Below are 19,658 nucleotides of genomic sequence, written 5' to 3'. Positions count from 1 at the left end.
TGCCACACGTTTGTATGGTTTTTCCTGCCTCTCTCCACCTTCACTTCACACTGTAAGGAAGCCTGGGGCATAGATGCTTGGAACAGTCTCCATGGCAACTGGGCTTGGTACCAATAAGGTCACGGCTGTATTCCATTCTGCATCTGCGAGCTTCACAAACAGAAGCTGCCTTCCTGCAGCAGAGATTGTACCCTACCCCTGGCCAACTGTCTCCCAGAGGTGCCCAGCCAGGCACACAGGATGCAGAGAGTATTTATGGCTCTTGGTATATACTCGTCACCACTATTAGAAAAGCTTGAAGCTGAGTCACTCATGTCTTTATCAGAGGGAATGAACAGCTCTCTCACTCAAATGCCAGAATTCTCTTGCAAAGTAGATCTTTGCGGCAGACATATCCACATCAGAGAGTGAGGACTTTTATCAGCAAGGCTGTGAGGGGCACCACCCTGGGCATCTACAGCAGAATCCAGGGAGCCAATGACCAGAGAAAGGCCAGTCTCTCCTTGCTGCTTCTTTGGCTCAGCATTATAGATGTCCATCCATCCTTTCACCCATCAACCATCTACCCATCTTCTTTAGTTCCAGCTACAGCACATGCAGAGAGAGATATATTGCTGGTAGTCCTTGCGTGCATCCTCTGTGCCCAGCAACTGTGCTAGTGGGGGTCCATACATGATCTTGTTTAATCCTTAATTCCAAGAGTTTAGAAATGATCACAATTCCCGTTTTATCCACAAGGAAACTCTCGAGAAATTAAATCACTTTCCCAGCATCAACAGCTACTGAGTATAGCAGCCACCTTCCTCCCACTCTCTCTTCTATTCCATTTCATTGCTGCAGCCCATTCCCTCAACAACCTGATCCTAACCAACTCAGGGCAGATCAGAACCCTGACCTGCAAACCTATTATGTGGTCAGAGTAGTTATCTATTCCCCATCTAACCTCAGCTACTTTTCCTCTGAAAAATTAATACATATGAATAAAGATGCCAGGAAATATTCCGGAAATATAATGCATCGTATTAGTTTCCTGTGGCTGCCATAGCAAGTTTCATCTAATTTAGTGGTGTAAAAAATAACAAATGTATTATGTTACCAATTCTGGAGGTCAGATGTCCAGAATGGCTCTCACTGGGCTAAAATCAAGGGGTCAGCAGGGCTGGGTTCCTTTTGGAGGTCCTAAGGGAGAATCTGTTTCTGCCCTTTTCTGACTCCTGGCCCCTTCCCCATCCTCAAAGCCAGCAATGGCCGATTGAGTCTTTCTCCTATCGCACACTCCGCTACTCACTCTCCTGCCACCTCTTCCATAGTTTAGGACCCTATGGTCACACTGGGTCCACTTGGATAACCCAAGATAATCTCTTCATTTTGGGATCAGCTGATGAGCAAATTTATACAATTCCCCTTTGCCGTGTGACATAACATTCATGGGTTTCATGGATTAGAACATCAGTATCTTGAGCTTGTGTGTATGGCATTATTGTACCTACCACCTGCATATATCAAATACTAGGGTTAAAGCAGAAGAAACATGACAGCTCCTCAAAGCATACATCTATGACCTTATTTAATTAACCTTGATAATAAAAAAAACCCAACAACAATAAAAAGGTAGTCTCACAGTCAGTTGGCAGTGTTAATATATGGATAATGATATTAATATTGCTAAATGCACAGTGTCCTGGTCATGAGGTTGATCTGTGAACTCCTGCTTTCAGAGCATCGACAGCAAAGAAATAAAGCAGCTGAACGTCCAGTGGCTGCGAGCACAGCTGGGCATCGTGTCCCAGGAGCCCATCCTGTTTGACTGCAGCATCAGCGAGAACATTGCCTACGGAGACAACAGCCGGGTGGTGTCACAGGAAGAGATTGTGCGGGCCGCCAAGGAGGCCAACATCCACCACTTCATTGAGACGTTGCCTGACGTAAGTCTCCCTCCCACATGGGAGTCCAGGAGCCTGTGGCAGCCACCCTGACCTACAGTTTGATTTCTAAAGGGCTAGTTGCCCAATGGTGAAGAAAATGAGCAACTATCACACACACACACACACACACACACACACACACACACACACACACCTCCCCAACACACACCCACACCTGAATACAAAAGTCTGGCCACATTTTCTATCCCCACTGGCTGACCTTCCCTGTGAACAAGCCTGACAGGGCGTGTGTCTGGAGGGGCCTTTCCCTTCAAGTCTGAGTGCGGGCCCGCAGAAGCAGGCATGGCCCTCCCTCCCCAAGTATCTCCCAACCTTCCTCCTTGCAGCTCTTCCCCAAGCCTCACACCTCCCTGTGGAGTCAAGCCAGGGGACAGGACCCATGCCAGGAAGAAGGCTCTCTGTGAATAGGGCTGAACCACCAGGGTGGCAGTGATGTCGTGTAATCTCTCACCATTGCCCGTTTCATGGGCCCCAAGCTCTGCTTATAGGGTTGATTATTGAAACCTTCCCTGGGCTGTGGTCCCATGGCTGTCCTCCGAATTCCTCCTGGGAAGCTAGATAAGCAGAACTTCTCACCCTCTTCAGCCCCTTAAGTCCTATATTTTATTTATTTTATTTTATTTTTTTGTTACTCCTCACTGAGGATATTCTTCCATTGATTTTTAGAGAGAGTGGAAGGGGGAGAGGGGAGACAGAGAGAGAAAAACATTGATATAAGAGAGACACATGGATTGGTTGCCTCCCACACATGCCCCAACCAGGGCCAGGGATTGTGGCTGCAACCGAGGTCCGTGCCCTTGGCCAGAATTGAACCTGGGACCCTTCAGTCCGATAGGCACTCTATCCACTGAGCCAAACCGGTCAGGGCTTACTAGTATATATATATATATTAAGTCCTATATTTTAAAGTGCATCTTGACATAACTCGCCTAACCCTCTTCCCTCTTTATTGTAAGGAAGTCTCCCTTGAGAAATAAAGCTCAGTAGCGTCAAACCAGCAGGGAAGGCAGTCTGCTCGGGGGAAGGATAGCAATGCCAGGTGGCCTTCTTTCCCACTGTTTTCTTTTCCTGAGGCTCTTCTTTGGATAATTACTCCCACCACATCCTAGTCCCCAGGAGAGGACATTGTCCCCCTCCCAGCCTTTCATCTTCTAGCCCCCCTGTGAATAACTGGCCCTTTCCACAGCTAGCACATTTTAGAATATAGTTTCAGTCCCCTTTACTAATGACGAGGTTTGGGCATGGACCATCAGCATCTCCTGGGACCTTGTAAGAAATGCAGATTTTCAGACCCTACTGCAGACCTGCTGAATCAGAAACTCTGGAGGACGAGTCCATCGTTGATGCTTTAGTAGCCCAGGTGATGCTGACGCAGGCTAAAGTTTGGGAACCACTGGGCCAGGGATTGACAAAGACAAACACAGAGAGTAGCTATTACCTAGCTTATGGATATGCCTGCCCTCTGGCATTGGTCTTCCACTGGGACGCCACCATTCTGGGCTCCTGGGCTCCATCTGTCGCACAGAGCACAAGTAGATCTTGTGAGTCTTTTTCTCGGACAAGGAAAGAGAAGGCAAATCCCCTGAGTCCCGTTTTCTGTCTGAGGAGCCACTTCTTCTCCTGAGTGATTTGTACTAGGATTTACCTCGCCCTGCAGGGTTACAGCCCTGCCTTTACCGGCCTCAACAGGCTATACTTTATCAGTGCAACCTGGTCACCCTGCACTCACATGGGACACAGTGCTCCTGCCTCCCCGGCAGATGTAGCCCTGGGGTAGAGCCAGCCCCACGCATCTGCTGGAACCTCACCTGGAGTCTCCTTATTCCATCTGCAGGTGGAGTCATTGGTCTGAGTGCCACAGAACTAGGGTTCAGATATAGCAACTAAAAATAGAGCCTGGACTTCACAAACTCTGAGTGTCAGAATCAGAGTCTACATTCTGACTAAAATTTTAGCCGGGAAGGGCCTGTAAATAAGATAGCATTGTTATCTAGGGTTACACGTGCTTTCATATCCTGTTTTGGCTCTCCCCTATGTACCCTCCTAACATCTGTTCCTATCATCATATTGAATAGTGACAGTTACCTAATGTGGGCAACAAGTGTGTGAAAACAAATTGGGGAGAGCCAGATTTAATGCTTAGCATCCATTAAAATTGTTGAAACCTGGGAGATAATTTTATTAAAACAGACACCAAAAGGCGGGCATCCTAAGAAGCCTTCCCTTCCTCACTTTAAAATAATGCAGAGAGCGTCACCTACTGGTTATAAATACAATGAGCATCAAATTTGTATTTATTTATTTTTGTATGCATAGCCCATTGAAATCAAATTTCCTTCCTCCTACCAATCTTTGTCCCAAATATAATGAAACCAGAAGACTGGAAGAGACTAAGATTGAGACAGTATTCTTCCTCCTAGACATGCTCACTTGTTTATACGAAGACATAACTTTGAAGACGTAAGTGTCCTAGTTTCAAGAAGAGAGATCAAACCTGCCATTTGGAGCTATGTCTGTGTTTGTTTCATTCTCTATGAACCATTCCTATTCTGAACCTAAACTTTTTTTATATGTAGGGAAGTGACTATCCTCTTTTCTGTAAGCAAACCCTTTTTTAGGATCTTAGTTCTACTTTTCATAATAACTCCACCTTATTTGCAGAAATATAACACCAGAGTAGGCGACAAAGGAACCCAGCTCTCCGGCGGCCAGAAGCAGCGCATTGCCATCGCGCGTGCCCTGGTGAGACAGCCGCGCATTTTGCTTCTGGATGAAGCCACATCAGCTCTGGACACAGAGAGTGAAAAGGTAAGAATGGAAATTGGACTCATTCACACGGACCTAAGATATAATGTGTGCTTCTAACTTCCACAGTAGAGGACAGAATTCAGCCACATATTTTGATTATCACTTATGTCACCTTTCAGTGGAATTCAAACACTTCCTGTAGCTGTTATTACTGGGAAAGGGAATGGAGATCAAACCAGGCACAACAGCCCTGGATCACTCTGTATTGACCTAAGAAGCTGCATTCAGGAGACGATATGTTTCCATTTCCACTGGCGGCATTTCCTCAGCGACTCTAGAAAAAAGGGGGAGGGCACTACGATATTAAAAGCTGACCGTACCTTAAGGTAAACATTAGTAATCGTTTTCAGTTCGAGAAAAAGTGGAGTATTCAGGCACCTGGAAGCACACTAATTCTGAGAGGTAGCTTATCTTAAAAGGAAGCTGTCTTTGTGCTCAGTCTTCCCGCATTTGCGGTAGAGCGGAACCAGAGGGCTGCTTTGAAGGATGTTGTATGGCGAGGCCACCAGTAAATGTTCTTAAACGATTGGATGGGCTGTATTTATTGTCATGTCTTGGAGAATAGATCACTCGTGCCTCAGAACTAATCCAAACTAGGATTCGATTATCTTCTGGCACGCCAAATCCTTTGCTTTGTAAAACCTGTTACATTTCACCGATACCATTGTTACAGAAGAACCTATTGTTGGATAAATTAGTTTTGAGGGTTATTATGGGAGAGGATGTAAAGGGAGAGGGCTGTTTGTATCAGGATTAATTTACATGAATATTAAATAGGTTGTCCAAGAAGCCCTGGACAAAGCCAGAGAAGGCCGCACCTGCATTGTGATCGCCCACCGCCTGTCCACCATCCAGAACGCAGACCTGATAGTGGTGTTTCAGAACGGCAAGATCAGGGAGCACGGCACCCATCAGCAGCTGCTTGCACAGAAGGGCATCTACTTCTCCATGGTCAGCGTCCAGTCTGGGGCCAAGCGCTCGTGAACTGTGACCAGATAAGCTGTTAAATATTTTCTAATGTTTGTGTTAAAATATGGCATTTAGTCAAAGTTAAAAAGTGAGCACTTTACTGGAAACACTATGTAGAGCGACCTGTTTAATACTTCCTGACACGAGATCATCCCATCGAGTTCAGAGTCTTGAAAGACTTTTTAGTGGAAGGAACCGGAAGAAACGTCATCAGATGGAATAAAACGATGTTTTCAATTGCATTAGAAGTTTATATAATAATTCAGAGTAGATTTTGTTAATAAAATGTGTAACTTTTGTGTATATTTTCTTATTTGGACGGCAACTGACTGCCTTGCTAAAAGTACTATAGAAGAAGCAAAAAGTACTGAATGTTTGCATAAAGCGCCTATAATAAAACTAAACTTTTATATGACTGAAGTCATCTTGTCTAAAACACCTGTAAATATATTACCTCCTAATTGGAATATTGAAGATCCTATCTGCATTTTTTAAAAGGACTCCTAAAAACGCCTATTAATTTTTTATTTTTGTGAGAATGCTTAAATAGTGTAAATAATTCCTGATCTACATGTATTTTCACACTGGGTCCTAAAGAATTATCTACCTTCATTCTTGAAATTGGCCCTGCGGATTCTTGCATTTGCACATAATGATGGTTTTCAAACTGACCACACAGACTGATACAAGATTCATGGGCTTGGGTGGGACAGAGGATGCACAATGTGACATGTATACTCTGATGTTCATTACATGTTTTGCATTGCTCTTACAAAGGACTTTTACAGGATTTTAATATTTTTGTACTTTAAAAAAATATAATTACTCTTTCCCTCTTTCAATAATGAATCACTTTTCCCAGTTATTGATCTCTCCAAAGTTGATCTTTCTGGTGGCAGATGTTTAAAATATCACATAAGCCCTAGCCAGTGTGGCTCAGTTAGTTGGAGCAACATCCTGTGCACAAAAGGTTGCCAGTTCAATTCCCAGTCAGAGCACATACCTAGGTTGTAGGTTTGATCCCCTTTGGGGGGCGTGTATGGGAGGCAACTGATTGACGTTTCTCTCTCACATCAGTGTTTCTCAGAGTCTCTAAAATCAATATAAACATATCCTCGGGTGAGGATAAAAAAAATGGTTAAGGAGACAAAAAAAGGTCCTTATATAATTTATATAATTATAAGTAAGATTATACATACACCCTACAAAGACTGAATCTTGAAGAAATATAAAATGTAAATAGACCAATTTGTAAGGAGATTGAGTCAGTAATCAAAAACCTCCTAACAAAGAAAAGTCCAGGAACAGATTTTTTCACTGGTGAATTCTACCAAACATTCAAAGAAGAGTTAACAGAAATTCTTCTAACACTTCCAAAAAAGTGAAGAGAAGAGAACATTTCCAAACTCATTTTAAGAGGCCAGCATTGTCCTGATACCCAAGCCAAATAAGGACACTGTAGAAAACTACAGATCAATATCTCTGATGAATATAGGTGTAAAAATTCTCAACAAAATGCTAGCAAACTGAATTTAATAGCACATTGTTAGTATCATACATTATGAACAAGGGGGATTTATCTCTGGGATGTAAGTGCTATTCAACATATGCAAATCAACAAGTGTAATACACCATATTAACAGATTGAAAGAGAGAAATCACAAAATTATCTCAATAGATACCCCCCCAAAAAAAAAACAGTTGACAAAAATACAACATCCTTTCATGATTAAAACTCAACAAATCGGGTATAGAGAAAACATACTTCCACACAATAAAGGCTATAAAGACAAGCCCACAGCTAACATCATACTCAATGGGGAAAGGGTGGAAGGTTTTCCTCTAAGATCAGGAACAAGACTGGGGTTCTTGCTCTCAACAGTCCTAGTCAACCTAGTGCTGGAAGTCCCTAGGCAGAGCAATCAGGCAAGACAAAGAAAAGGCATTGCAACCAGAAAGGAAGAAGTAAAATTGTCTTTGCAGATGCTCTGATCGTGTGTGTGTGTGTGTGTGTGTGTGTGTGTGTGTGTGTGACATTTTCTTTATGCCTTCATATGTCAGTGGATACATGTTGTTTGCATATCTTGGTTATTGTGTGTAATGCTGCAGGAACATGGTGTTGCTAATTTAGGTTTTGGATATACAACCAGAAGTGGGATTGCTGTATGGTATGGTAGTTCTCTTTTTAATTTTTTTAGTAACCTCTATTCTGCTTTCCATAATGTTAAGCCATCAAATAAGTGTATGGTTATTTCTTACAGTAGCCTTGGGAAACTGACACAAGCCTCAAATCAGGGAGGTTAAACAAGATGCTTTTATTTTTTGTTCAGTGTGAGGGTAGTGAGGCTCTGAGTTGGGCTGGCTAGAACAGAGAAGAACAAGTGGCTCTGGGAAACAGCAGAGGTTAGACGTGAAAGGTGGAGGGATGATAAGAGTTGCCTAGCAAAATGCTGTGACATTGATGGAGATAAACTGTTTTAGGAGGAAGATGATTTGTTCATATGGCTTGAATGGGGACATTATGGTAGGAGGCATTTGAAAGTGTGGCCTCAGGTAGTAACTAAACAAGGATGGGTCCCAGTGTGTGCTGTTTGCTTGAGTTCAACTCTTTTATTTTCCTAGCTGCATTTTAGGATTGTCCAGCTATATCCAATTCTAAACAGTGATGGCCCTTTTCTTTGGTTCATCAGAATCAACGTCTGAATTTAGGCCAAAATGTGTTTCAATCTGTTTCTTGACACACAAAGCAACCATTTGTTCCCAGGTTTCAATAATGTCTTTTTTTATTCATTTTTCTTACATCTCTGTTTCAAATGCAGCTCCCATCTGTGAACCATTTGAGGAAAGGACTGTGTCTTTGCATCACTTTGTTCTTGTGTTTGGCAAAGTCCTTAACACATAGCAAAGGTTCCATAAGTGTTTACTCTTTTGCCAAGTTTTTGATCTAGTATGTGCCTTCCTCTGGGTCAGTTTTGTTTGATCACAAATTAACATCTGAAAAGCCCTTTGTTAATATGATACGTTAAAATGATTCTTATATGAAGCCATATAATTTGATGTACCCAACATTACATAAGACTTGTGACCCAGCCTTGTCTATTCAACAGAATAAAAGGTAAGGCCTTATGGGGATTGCCTCCATAACTTTGTAAAAGAAAAAAATGTTTCTATGAAATTGGAGTAGTCTGGTGAAAGTATCATACCAATGCTAGTGTCCTAGGTTTGGTTTCATACTGTAGTTACTACATGACATTATTCAGAGAAGCTGAATAAAGGGCACATAGGACTACAATTTTTGCAACTTCCTGCGAGTGTATTTTATCTCATAACAAAAAGTTAAGAAAAAAAAGAAATAAGAGAATCAGATGGTTCAACTTTACTGAAATATTTGCTTCTCTTGAAATGATAATTTGGGCTGAAATCTGACAAATGAGAGGGAGTTACCCTGGAAGTGGGCACCTGGTTCACCATTGTGCTGCAACACCTCTATCAATTCCTGGCACATTGAAAATCCTCAATAAAAATGTTTGTTAAATGAAAAAAAAATAGAGATTTGTTGCTCTTTAAAAAAAAAAAAAAGATTTCAGGGAACACCTTCTGCAACAGTCTTCCTTTGTTTCTCTTGGAACCTCTAACTCCAAGGTGAAAGGCCTCTGCCCTTGGATTCTGGAGCAATCAGAATATCAAATAGAAAAGCAGAAACGCTTACAGAGGCAAAGATATATGATGAAATATTTTCACCTGGATTTTTTCAAAAGAGTCTGTTTGAGTCATAGGAAAAGTGACCTTTGAGTTGTAAAGTACACGTTTTCACTTTCTCCACTGGGCAGTTACACTTATATGTAACCTAATGGTCATCCTTTGGTGTATGGAGAAGCACCTGGGTTCTCCAGTCATGAAAGCCTGGGTGTCTCTTTTGGCTTCAGATTTGTTAACATGTATGCTTCTGTGGGCAAGTTACTTCTTTTCTTTTAGTCTTTATTTCCTCATTGGCAGTTCAGGGATTTCAACATCTACCTCTTTGGATGACTTGAGTACTAACTATTATAATAAAGTTTTTAAGAGGCTTCTCAATACACAGAATATAAGCCAAAAAACGAACAAACAAAGCATGTTGGTTGCCTTCCCTTCATATTTTTCTTGCTCTTCTAGTTTAGCAATTCTCTTGCATAAAATGAAGCTTTATTTTATATTTATTCATTTAACAATTCTCTTAGGTGCCTACTGGACTAGATAGTGGGAGCATGATGATATGACAAGAAGATCTCAGCTTAGGAGACAGGAAATATGTTTAGTAACAAGTATTGGTGCCACAATGAGAGACTTCTTGGGGAACCCAGAAGACGGCCATCACTTCTGAGAGTAGTTCAAGGGTTAAAAAATCTTCTTGGAGAACTGAGTATCTACTTGTCAGATGGACAGTAGAGAAAGGGTGTGGTTGTGGAGAGCAGTAGAAAAAAGCCTGGAAGGCCAGACTTGGAAGTGACTCAGGGTTTCAGGTGTTCGGTGTGGCCACCCCAGGAATGAGTCTGGGAGGTCAAGTAGGACCTGAGCCTGAAAGCGCTGGTGGACCAGAATAGGTTTATTTTCATTCTTGCAGTGGTTTATTTGAAATAGTGAGAGTGTTGAGATACATTTGTTCCTATTCCTCCTGCTAAGTACAACCAGAGACACTGAACATTATACAGGAGTGGGCAAAAGTAGGTTTACAGTTATTCATATGGAAAAATAATACAAAATTAATAAATAAGAATACAAGAATGTGTTTGTATGTGAAGTCTGTGTTTCACTTACAACTGTAGACCTACTTTTGCCCACCTCCGTATATAAAACAAACGTAAGACTGAAAAGTGGAGAAAGACAAACCAGCAAAGGACCTTGGAATCCAGAGAAGAACATGGTGGTGAGTTCTCCATTTTTGTTTTTGTTTTGTTTTGCTTTATTCTTGCCTCATACATCTCAGACTGGGAGTTGCAGACAGCAAGAACCCAGAAATGTCAATGTAACAGACAAAAAGGAGCCCCAACAAACAAACAAAACAGGCCTGTTCTCTCTAGCAAAAAATAAAAACAAAACAAAAAACAGGAAGAGGCAGCCTAGCAAGATAGAATATGTTTAGAAAATAGCTGCTCTACTCTAGCCAAACATCATAGAAAAAAAAACTGTGGCACCACCCATGCCCATGCACAAAAGGCTGCATGGCAAGCCTCGACTTAAACCTTTGCTAGGCTGTAACAAGGCACCCGACCTCACTGCCTGCCTCCCGCCCCTGTGGCATCAAAGGAGGCTAAGGAGGGGCTGTCTTTCATCCCCCACCCCAACCCCCATAGGAATGAGCAGCTCTCTCCCTTCCCTCTAGGGGGCTTATGGAGAATCAGGATTTCCACCACTGCACAGGCCACCTCCCCACCCTGTGGTGTCCATGGAGACCATGTGGAGAGCTGTAAGGATACACTCCTACTCCTCCCAGCCAGGAAGGTGTCAGTGGAAGCTTGGGGGCAAGGGGGGCAGCAAGAAGGACCCCTCCTACCTCAGGGGCCAGTAGGGACCAAGTGGGGATCCTGGACTTCTATCCCCACTTAGTAATGAGTCAATAATGACACCCCACTTCCCTGCTAAAGCAATGTCCAAAAATCAAGAAAACCAAGGTTTAAATTAAGATCCAGAATCTCATAACATAATGCCTCAAATGTCCAATTTTCAGCCAAATATCACTCAATACACCAAGAACTGGGAAGATATCAAATTGAATGGGGAAAAAGGGCAATTAACAGATGCTAGCACCAAGATGATAGAGATGTCAGAATTATCTGACAAAAATTTAAAAACTACCATCGTAAAATGCTTCAAAGAGCAATTACAAACATGCTAGAAACAACTGAAAATCATAGGAAATATTAGCAAATAAATAGAATTTATAAAGATGGATCAAACGCAAATTTTTGAACTAAAAAATACAGTTACTGAAATGAACTCAATGAAAGGGCTCACCAGCAGAATGGGTGATAGAGCAATTGAAAATGCCCAATCTGTGCAACAGTGAGGATAACAAACTGGAAAAAAAAATCACAGCGCCTCAGGGATCTGTGGAACTATGACAAAGATTTAATACTGGTGTCACCAGAGTCCCATAATGAGAGGAGAAAGAGAGTAGATCTGAAAAAGTGTTTAAAGAAATACTGGCTGAAAATGTCCTAGGTTTGTCAAAACCCACAAAGTCATGCATTCAAGAAGATAAGCAAACCCCAAACAGAATCAACCTAAAGAAATCCATGCCGAGACACATTATAACCAGACTTCTGAACACTAAATACAAAGACGTTGAATCAATAATAACCTAAAACAGCACCAAGCCCAGTTGGGTTCACTAGTGAATTCTACCAAACATTTAAGAAAAAAAATTCTATCAACGCTCTACAATCTCTTTCAGAGAATAGAAGCAGAAGGAATTCTTCCTAACTCATTCTATGAGGATAGTATTACTCTGATACCAAAACTGGACAGAGACATTACCGGAAAAGAAAACTACAGGCCAATTACTCTCATGAAATAAATGCAAAAGTCCTCAGCAAAATATTAGCAAATCAAATCCAACAATGGGAGAAAGAATTATACACTGTGTCCAAATGGAAAATTTCCCAAGTATGTAAGGCTGTTTCAACATTTAAAAATCAATGTGATCCATTACATATGATAAAAACAAAAAATAATATATGCAGAAAAAGCATTTGACAAAATCCAACACCCATTCATAATAAAAACTCTCAATACCCCAGTAATAGAAGGGAATACCCTCAATTTGATAAGGAATATCTACAAAGAAAGAAACCCTACAGCTAACATCATACTTAATGGTGAGAAGCTCGAAGCTTTTAAGTTTCAGGAACAAAGCAAAAATGTACCCTTTCACCACTCCTTTTTAACATTCTGCAAGATGTCCTAGCTAATTAAATAAGATTTAAAAAGGAAGACAGCCAAAGCCGGTTTGGCTCAGCGGATAGAGCGTCGGCCTGCGGACTGGGGGGTCCCGGGTTCGATTCCGGTCAAGGGCGTGTGCCTGGGTTGCGGGCACTTCCCCAGTGGGGGATGTGCAGGAGGCAGCTGATCGATGTTTCTCTCTCATCGATGTTTCTAACTTTCTGTCTCTCTCCCTTCCTCTCTGTAAAAAATCAATAAAATATATTTAAAAAAAAAAAAAAGGAAGACAAATTTGGAAAGAAGAAATACACTGCTTTTGTTCACAGATGTTAAGATGGTCTATGTAGAAAATTCTAAAGAAACCACACACACACACACACACACACACACACACACACCAAACTCCTAGAGCTAATAAGTGATTTTAACAAGGTTGCAGGATACAAAGTTAATATAGCAGAATGAACAAATGAAATTTGAAATTAAAAATAGTAACATATACATTAGCACTCCGCAAAATGAAATATTTAGATATAAATCTAACAAAATATATACATCTATATGAGGAAAATGATAACATTTTGGTGAATGAAATCAAAGAACTAAATAAATGGAGAGATACTCCATGTTCATGATAGGAAGATTCAATATTGTCAAGATGTCAGCTTTTCCCAGCTTGATCAATAGATTCAATGCAATGCCAATTAAAATCCTGGCAGTAACTACATGGCAGTAACAGACAGTAACAAGTTATTCCATGGATGTAGATAACTGATTCTAAAGTTTATGTGGAAAGGCAAAAGAACTAGAATTAGACACAAATACAATCTATTACCATTGGGGAAACTAAATAAAGGACATAGGCACTCTCTGTGTATTAATTACTCTTGCTACTGTTAAGTAAATTATGTGTCTCAAAATAAAATGTTTAATTTTTTTAAAAGATAGCAAAGAAGGGGGAAAAGAGAATCATAGATCTTACTTGTATTAGTAAGGTTCCCAAACTGATGCACAGATGATTACAAACCCGGGTTTTTTTTGCTTCAGTAGATTCCTAACATCATTTCACAACACCCTTTAAAGTGGTTGAAGAACTCTTAGGATGCCACAATTTTAGGGCTAAGAAAAAGTGCTATGAGTGATTGAGAACTAACATCAAATGCAAATCAGAAGTTACTGTTCTTTTTTGTTACATTATTTATAGATATTTTTAAATATATTTTTATTGATTTCAGAGAGGAAAGGAGAAGGAGAGAGAGATAGAAACATCAATGATGAGAGACAATCACGCCCCCCACTGAAGATTGAGCCCCCAACACAGGCATGTGCCCTTGACCGGAATCAAACCTGGGACCCTTCAGTCCACAGGCCAATGCTCTGGCCACTGAGCAAAACCAGCTAGGGCTATTTATAGATATTTGATATGGTGTTAGCAAATACTTAAATTTATAGCAAAGTAAAGTACAATACTTAAAAGTTATGATTTTAGAATAGCCTTAAGGTGAAGGGACTAAGAAGCATGAATTGGTAGGTACAAAATAGTCACAGGGGCGTAAGTAAAGCATAGGGAATATTGTCAATAATATTGTAATTACTATGTATGGTGCCAGGTGGGTACTGGATGTATAGAGGGAACACTATGTAAAGTGTATGATTGTCTCTAACCTCTATGCTGTACACCTGAAACCAACACAAAGTGAAATGGGAAAAAAGAGCGGTTTTTGCCATCAACCAAAGTTAAAAATTGAATAGAACTAACATTCTAATTTGAGGGGGGAAAAAAAGACATTAGAATAACCTTAAAAGTAAGTCAACATAAATGACCTAAAGCATAGTGACCCTAGCTCATACTTATTCATTTAATCTCTGACCTTAGCACCCTGCAGCCCTCCCTGTCCACCCAACAGCTCCCTTAACACTCACAGAACACAAAATTCCATTAGGCAATGTGACCTTTGAACTCTCAGTGTGTCATTACTCTATGCTGGTGGAAATGATATGACATTGATTGATAGCCAACTCTTCCCAACTGGTTCTTTAATTTTGGTCATGGCACTTTTGCCAGTCTACCCGGTTTAAGAGGATGTAAGAATGAGATTATTGGAAAAGAGAGTGCTGAATTAGCACCTCCCTCATATCAATGTTTTATGCATGCCTTCTAAATGCCGGGCTAGATTAGTTACATGAATTTTATAATGAACAAAAGAGGAGGGAGACTACAAGGAAATGATTTTTAGAAGGAAAGAGGTCCAAGGTGGAGAGGGATTTTTGTTTTGTTTTTCAAGCAATAAGAAGCACTTTTTAAAAATAATTTGTGAGAAAAGTTTAAGAGATAATATGACTTGAAGGAAATAAAGACAGGAGAAATCAAGATTTATACTCTGAGAAGATGGAAGATTTAAGCATGAAAAGTATTGGTAGCAGAAAAAATGGAAACAGAATGTAGGTATGGCCATGCACAAATATAACTGTGGAAGAGAGCCTCTAACTGCCGATCTTCAGAGATAAAAAGTTGGAGAATTGTTAGACAGCCACAAATACAATATAATGACCACAAAGCATATTATCATCAAGCTAAAGGTCAGCTGGAGGGAGAGCTGAGTCCATTAAACTCTCTTCAGAGAAAACTGCTGCAAATTAATTTATATTAAAATATAATTAGATCTATTAAATGTATTAACATAAGTACTACAATATAAATAAAATATAATATATTAAATGTAATATTATATTTTAACTAGAGGCCTGATGCACGAAATTCGTACAAGGGGCTCGGCCCTCGCAGCCCTGGCTTCATCCAGAAGGTCGTTCAGCTGTCCAGTCTAATTAGCATATTATGCTTTTATTATTATAGTTATACTAGTATACTATATTTTTAAATACTTTGGTAGCTGGAGTTTGTTCTTCCTTTTGGCCCTTCCTTATAGGAAACTTTTTACAATATAAATTTTTTATACTATAGATTACAAATACTGATCTATTCAATATACATTTAATGAGCCTTCTAGTGCTGTGGGGACTAGAAATATAGGTAGGCATGGCCTCTGCCTGGCTGTAGTCTTCCCCAGGGATACTGAAGGAGCAGCCGGGAATCACACAGCCAGGGTGGGAGCCCTGATTCCATTGTGTCTCAGGTTTGTGGAAATTCACTGACTCTTCAGGAATCCCAGGTTCCACACCTTTCAACTGAGAATAGCTCCTTGCTTCTTTGCCTTAAATATGCTTTATGAGTCTTGTATCCCACATAGTAGACAATAAATAATAAGCATACTTTTACATTAAGTATATAAGTCAAGGGCCATTAATTTCATGGTGAGACCAGTCAGGTGGTTTCGTGTTTTTCTTTAGCCATGTTCTGTAACAAGGTGGACGCTTGCAATAGTTGGGTAATTTAGATTAGCTAGGGTTGTGGTTTTACCAAGTGAGCCTGATAAAGGGAGAGGGGAAGGGGGCTGCAGATGCTTGCAAGATGGGTGATGAAGGAAGAGAGCACATCAAGAACAGTTAAAAGGTGGTAAGATCAATTGACTGGGGATGAATGTATTTAACCATCTGATACATTTGACCCCTCTTTTCCATCCTTACTTCCTGCTCTATTTAAGGTTGTGGCAAAGAACATTGCTTGCATTAGAATTCCAGTAGTGTCCATTAGAAGATCTCTATTCTGTTCCACTTTAATTTTGTTTATCCCTGTCCAAAACACATTCCCTTAATTACTATAGTTTCATAATAAAATTCTTGCTATCCAATAAGGCAAATCCCCAAGTAATTTTTCAAAATTAAGATGAAATAAATTTTCAGGGGGGAAAGGTGAAATGATTCATCACCAACTAAGGGAAACGAAAAAGAGTGGTCCTCCTGTACAGGAAAATGATCCGAGTTGGTGGCTCTGATATGTAGGAAAACATAAAGGACAAGAAAAGGATAAATAGAGAGATAAATCTAAACAAATATCGACTTTATAAAGTAATAATATTATCATGAGGGTCATAAATAGAGAAAATTAAAACACTGTGCATGACAACAATAGTATATAAGCCAGGTGGATAAATGAGGTTTGAGGGTTCTAAAATCCTTGCATTGTCCTGGAAGAGGAAAAAGTACCAGTGATTAGTCAAAGATACGTGTCATAATCTCTGGGACAGAGTTAACTATTAAATAGGTAGTAAAAGAATGTATACTTAGTAAGTAAAGAGGAAGAAACCTAAATATTAAAACTATTCAACTGAAAAAAAAATATTCAACTGAGCCAAAAAATGCAGAGTTAAGATTAAAATGGGAAGATAGAAGAAATGGGAGAAATAGAAAAATTGAGCTAACACAATGGTGGAAGGGCATTAACTCTATGTCAGTGAGAACAGAGAAGCATCTTAGGATTCTGCCACGAAGAGAAAGTTAAGATTTCTTACAGCCTGAATGTCATCAAGAAATCCAGTGTGGTTTAAATATAATTCATGAATGAAGGAATAACCGGTCAGATGCACCACATAGAGTTGTTCCATTGTTGTCAGATATAAAATGTCCCCATGATTTGTCTCCCACACGGGGAGACACACAGTCACGTAGGCGTGGGCTCCTCGCTCTCCACGCGCACCTGCTTGTCCCACAATCTTACTTCTGCTCTCAGACGCAGAAAACACGAGCATTTGTCAGAGGGACATCTCTGTGAATTGACTTAGACAGATAGGTAAACATACTCTATTTCTAAGATGCTTTTTGTGCGCTTTTGTTTTTAGTTTAGAACTGGCTACTTTCTCAAGCATCTGTCTTTTTTACTCCCCTAAGTTTTCTTTGATAGAAACTGTAGAGGCTGTCATTTCCTTATAGGCTAATGTCCTCCACTCACCACCACGTCTTCTTTCAAACTAAACAATTCCAGTTGCTTTAGTTCCCAGAGTATCTTTAGTCACTCGTGACCTGACTACCTGTTAAGATTCATGAAGAGGAGGAATTCTGATTGATCAAAGGAAAGAATCCTCATGGTTATGGAAGACAGGATGAGGAGAAAAACATTTTGAGTAAAAAATACTTAAAAGTAAATTGATTTCTATCACGTAATTCCAGATTGTACCATAATTTCAATCAACTCCCAGCATATTCTTCAAGTCATGTTCTAGCTCAAGGTAAGGGGCAGGTGGAGATAAGTGGCACATTTAAGAGTGGGTGGCAGAGCTGCTGGCTCCTATTCCAGTCTTTCCTCATCAGCCTCTTCTGATCTTTTAACGATAATTCTAGGTATCATTTATGAGGTGCCTCCTATGCCAGGCACTTTACATATGTTATATCTAATCCTAATATTCCTGTTTTCAGGAGACTCAGCCAAGAATTAAATAAACTGCCCAAATGGCAGAGGTGAGAGTCATCCCTGGGTCTGCCCAACAACACCTGCTCTTGTACCATGCTCCACCTCAGGTTCTCTGGAAACCCAAGAAAACCGTGGGATGATGTTTGCATTAGTAAGGCATAGCAGGAGCAAGGAGCAGCCAGCAGTCCTGCTGCCTGATGAGGAAGGAAAGCCATATTTATTGAGCACCTACTATGCTTTAGGCATGATACTAGGTCCTTTTACCTTCTTAATTCATTTATTCCTCACAGTAACCTAATAAGGGAGATGTTTCTATCCTCTGTTTACATTGGAGGAAACTGAGGCTTTCAGAGGTCAGCTAAGTGTCCAAGGTCACATAGCTAATAAGATGTGAAAGTCTGGCCCTAACTGGTTTGGCTCAGTGGATAGAGCGTCGGCCTGCGGACTGAAGGGTCCCAGGTTCGATTCCAGACAAGGGCATGTACCTTGGTTGCGGGCACATCCCCAGTGGGGGATGTGCAGGAGGCAGCTGATTGATGTTTCTCTCATTGATGTTTCTAACTCTCTATCATCCCTCTACCTTCCTCTCTGTAAAAAATCAATAAAATATATATTTAAAAAAAAAAAAAGATGTGAAAGTCTGCCCTAGCCAGTTTGGCTCAGTGGATAGAGCCTCCGCCTGAGGACTGAAGGGTCCCAAGTTCGATCCCGGTCAAGGGCACATGCCCGGGTTGTGGGCTCGATCCCCAGTGGAGGGCTTGCAGGAGGCACCTGATCAATGATCCTCTCTCATCATTGATGTTTCTATGTCTCTCTCCCTCTTCCTTCCTCTCTGAAATCAATAAAAACATATATTTTTTAAAAATGTGAAGGTCTGAGTTTGAATCCCACTGGCTTCAGAACTTCCATAACTTATCACTTGATGTTTTAGTAGACCCTTCCTTTTTGGATGAGTACAGAGAAATTAATCAGAAGGAATAAGAAAACCATACAGGGGACTCGCGGGTGCTAAGTAAGACAGTTTAGTATAGGAAGTCCAAGATCAGAGAGCAGGGAGCCGGGGGAGGCACTGGAGACTGGACCCTGGTCCCGCTGGTGCAGCCTCAGGCAGGAGTAACCTCTCTGGGCATCAGTTTCTCCTTGCAAAGAATGCGGGTTTTGAATCACGTGATCGCTAAAGTCCTTCCAACCCTCAAGTTCTGTCTCGAAGTATCAAGAGGGCGCCGACAACGCGCCTCTTCTCCAAGGAGCATAACGTGGTGCTTGGGGGCCCTGGAGGCGGTTGGGTTCGGTGCCATCAGGACCAGACCTAGGGATGCAGAAATGGGAGCGAGTCTATGCTCTCTCGGTCCTCGTTCTCCCCACCCCACCCTCCACCCCCCATGATTGTTGAGCCTCCTGGACGTGTCCCCGCAAGGGTTTAACGAGAAAGCTGAGCGCCTGGAGAGGTGACCCGGGGGGCTCCGGCGGTCCGCAGGCGCGGCGCTGGGCACCCTGCGGCACACGGCTGAGCGCGGGCTTATCGCCCACAGCTGCGCGGCCGGGCCGGGCTGGCGGCTCGCCCGGGTGGGCGGCGGCCGCGCCGGGCGCCCCCGGCGGCGAGGGCGGCGCGCTGGGCCCCTCACCCGCGCCTGGCCGGCGGGGCGAGCGCGGCGGGCGGCGGGGGCTGCTCCGCGGGCCGGGGCCAGAGCCCCGGCGGCAGCGGGAGGCGT

At 41.6% G+C, this 19,658-nt stretch overlaps 1 protein-coding gene across 1 annotated transcript in view; it reads left to right on the top strand.

Annotated features, from left to right (window-relative positions):
• Positions 1–6,020, top strand: part of ABCB1 (ATP binding cassette subfamily B member 1) — an 80,206-nt gene extending 74,186 nt beyond the window's left edge. Inside the window, exons 26-28 of the mRNA XM_081102568.1 lie at positions 1,719–1,925; positions 4,608–4,754; positions 5,532–6,020. Of these exons, the coding sequence (XP_080958694.1) occupies positions 1,719–1,925; positions 4,608–4,754; positions 5,532–5,738 (561 nt within the window). The 3' untranslated portion in view covers positions 5,739–6,020. The remainder of the gene's footprint in view (positions 1–1,718; positions 1,926–4,607; positions 4,755–5,531) is intronic.
• The last annotated feature ends 13,638 nt before the right edge of the window (positions 6,021–19,658 follow it).

Source organism: Myotis nattereri, assembly GCF_964212035.1.
Source record: "Myotis nattereri genome assembly, chromosome: 11".
Taxonomy (NCBI): domain Eukaryota; kingdom Metazoa; phylum Chordata; class Mammalia; order Chiroptera; family Vespertilionidae; genus Myotis; species Myotis nattereri.
The sequence above is the reverse complement of the archived record's forward strand: the minus strand, read 5'-3'. Positions and strand labels throughout refer to the sequence as shown.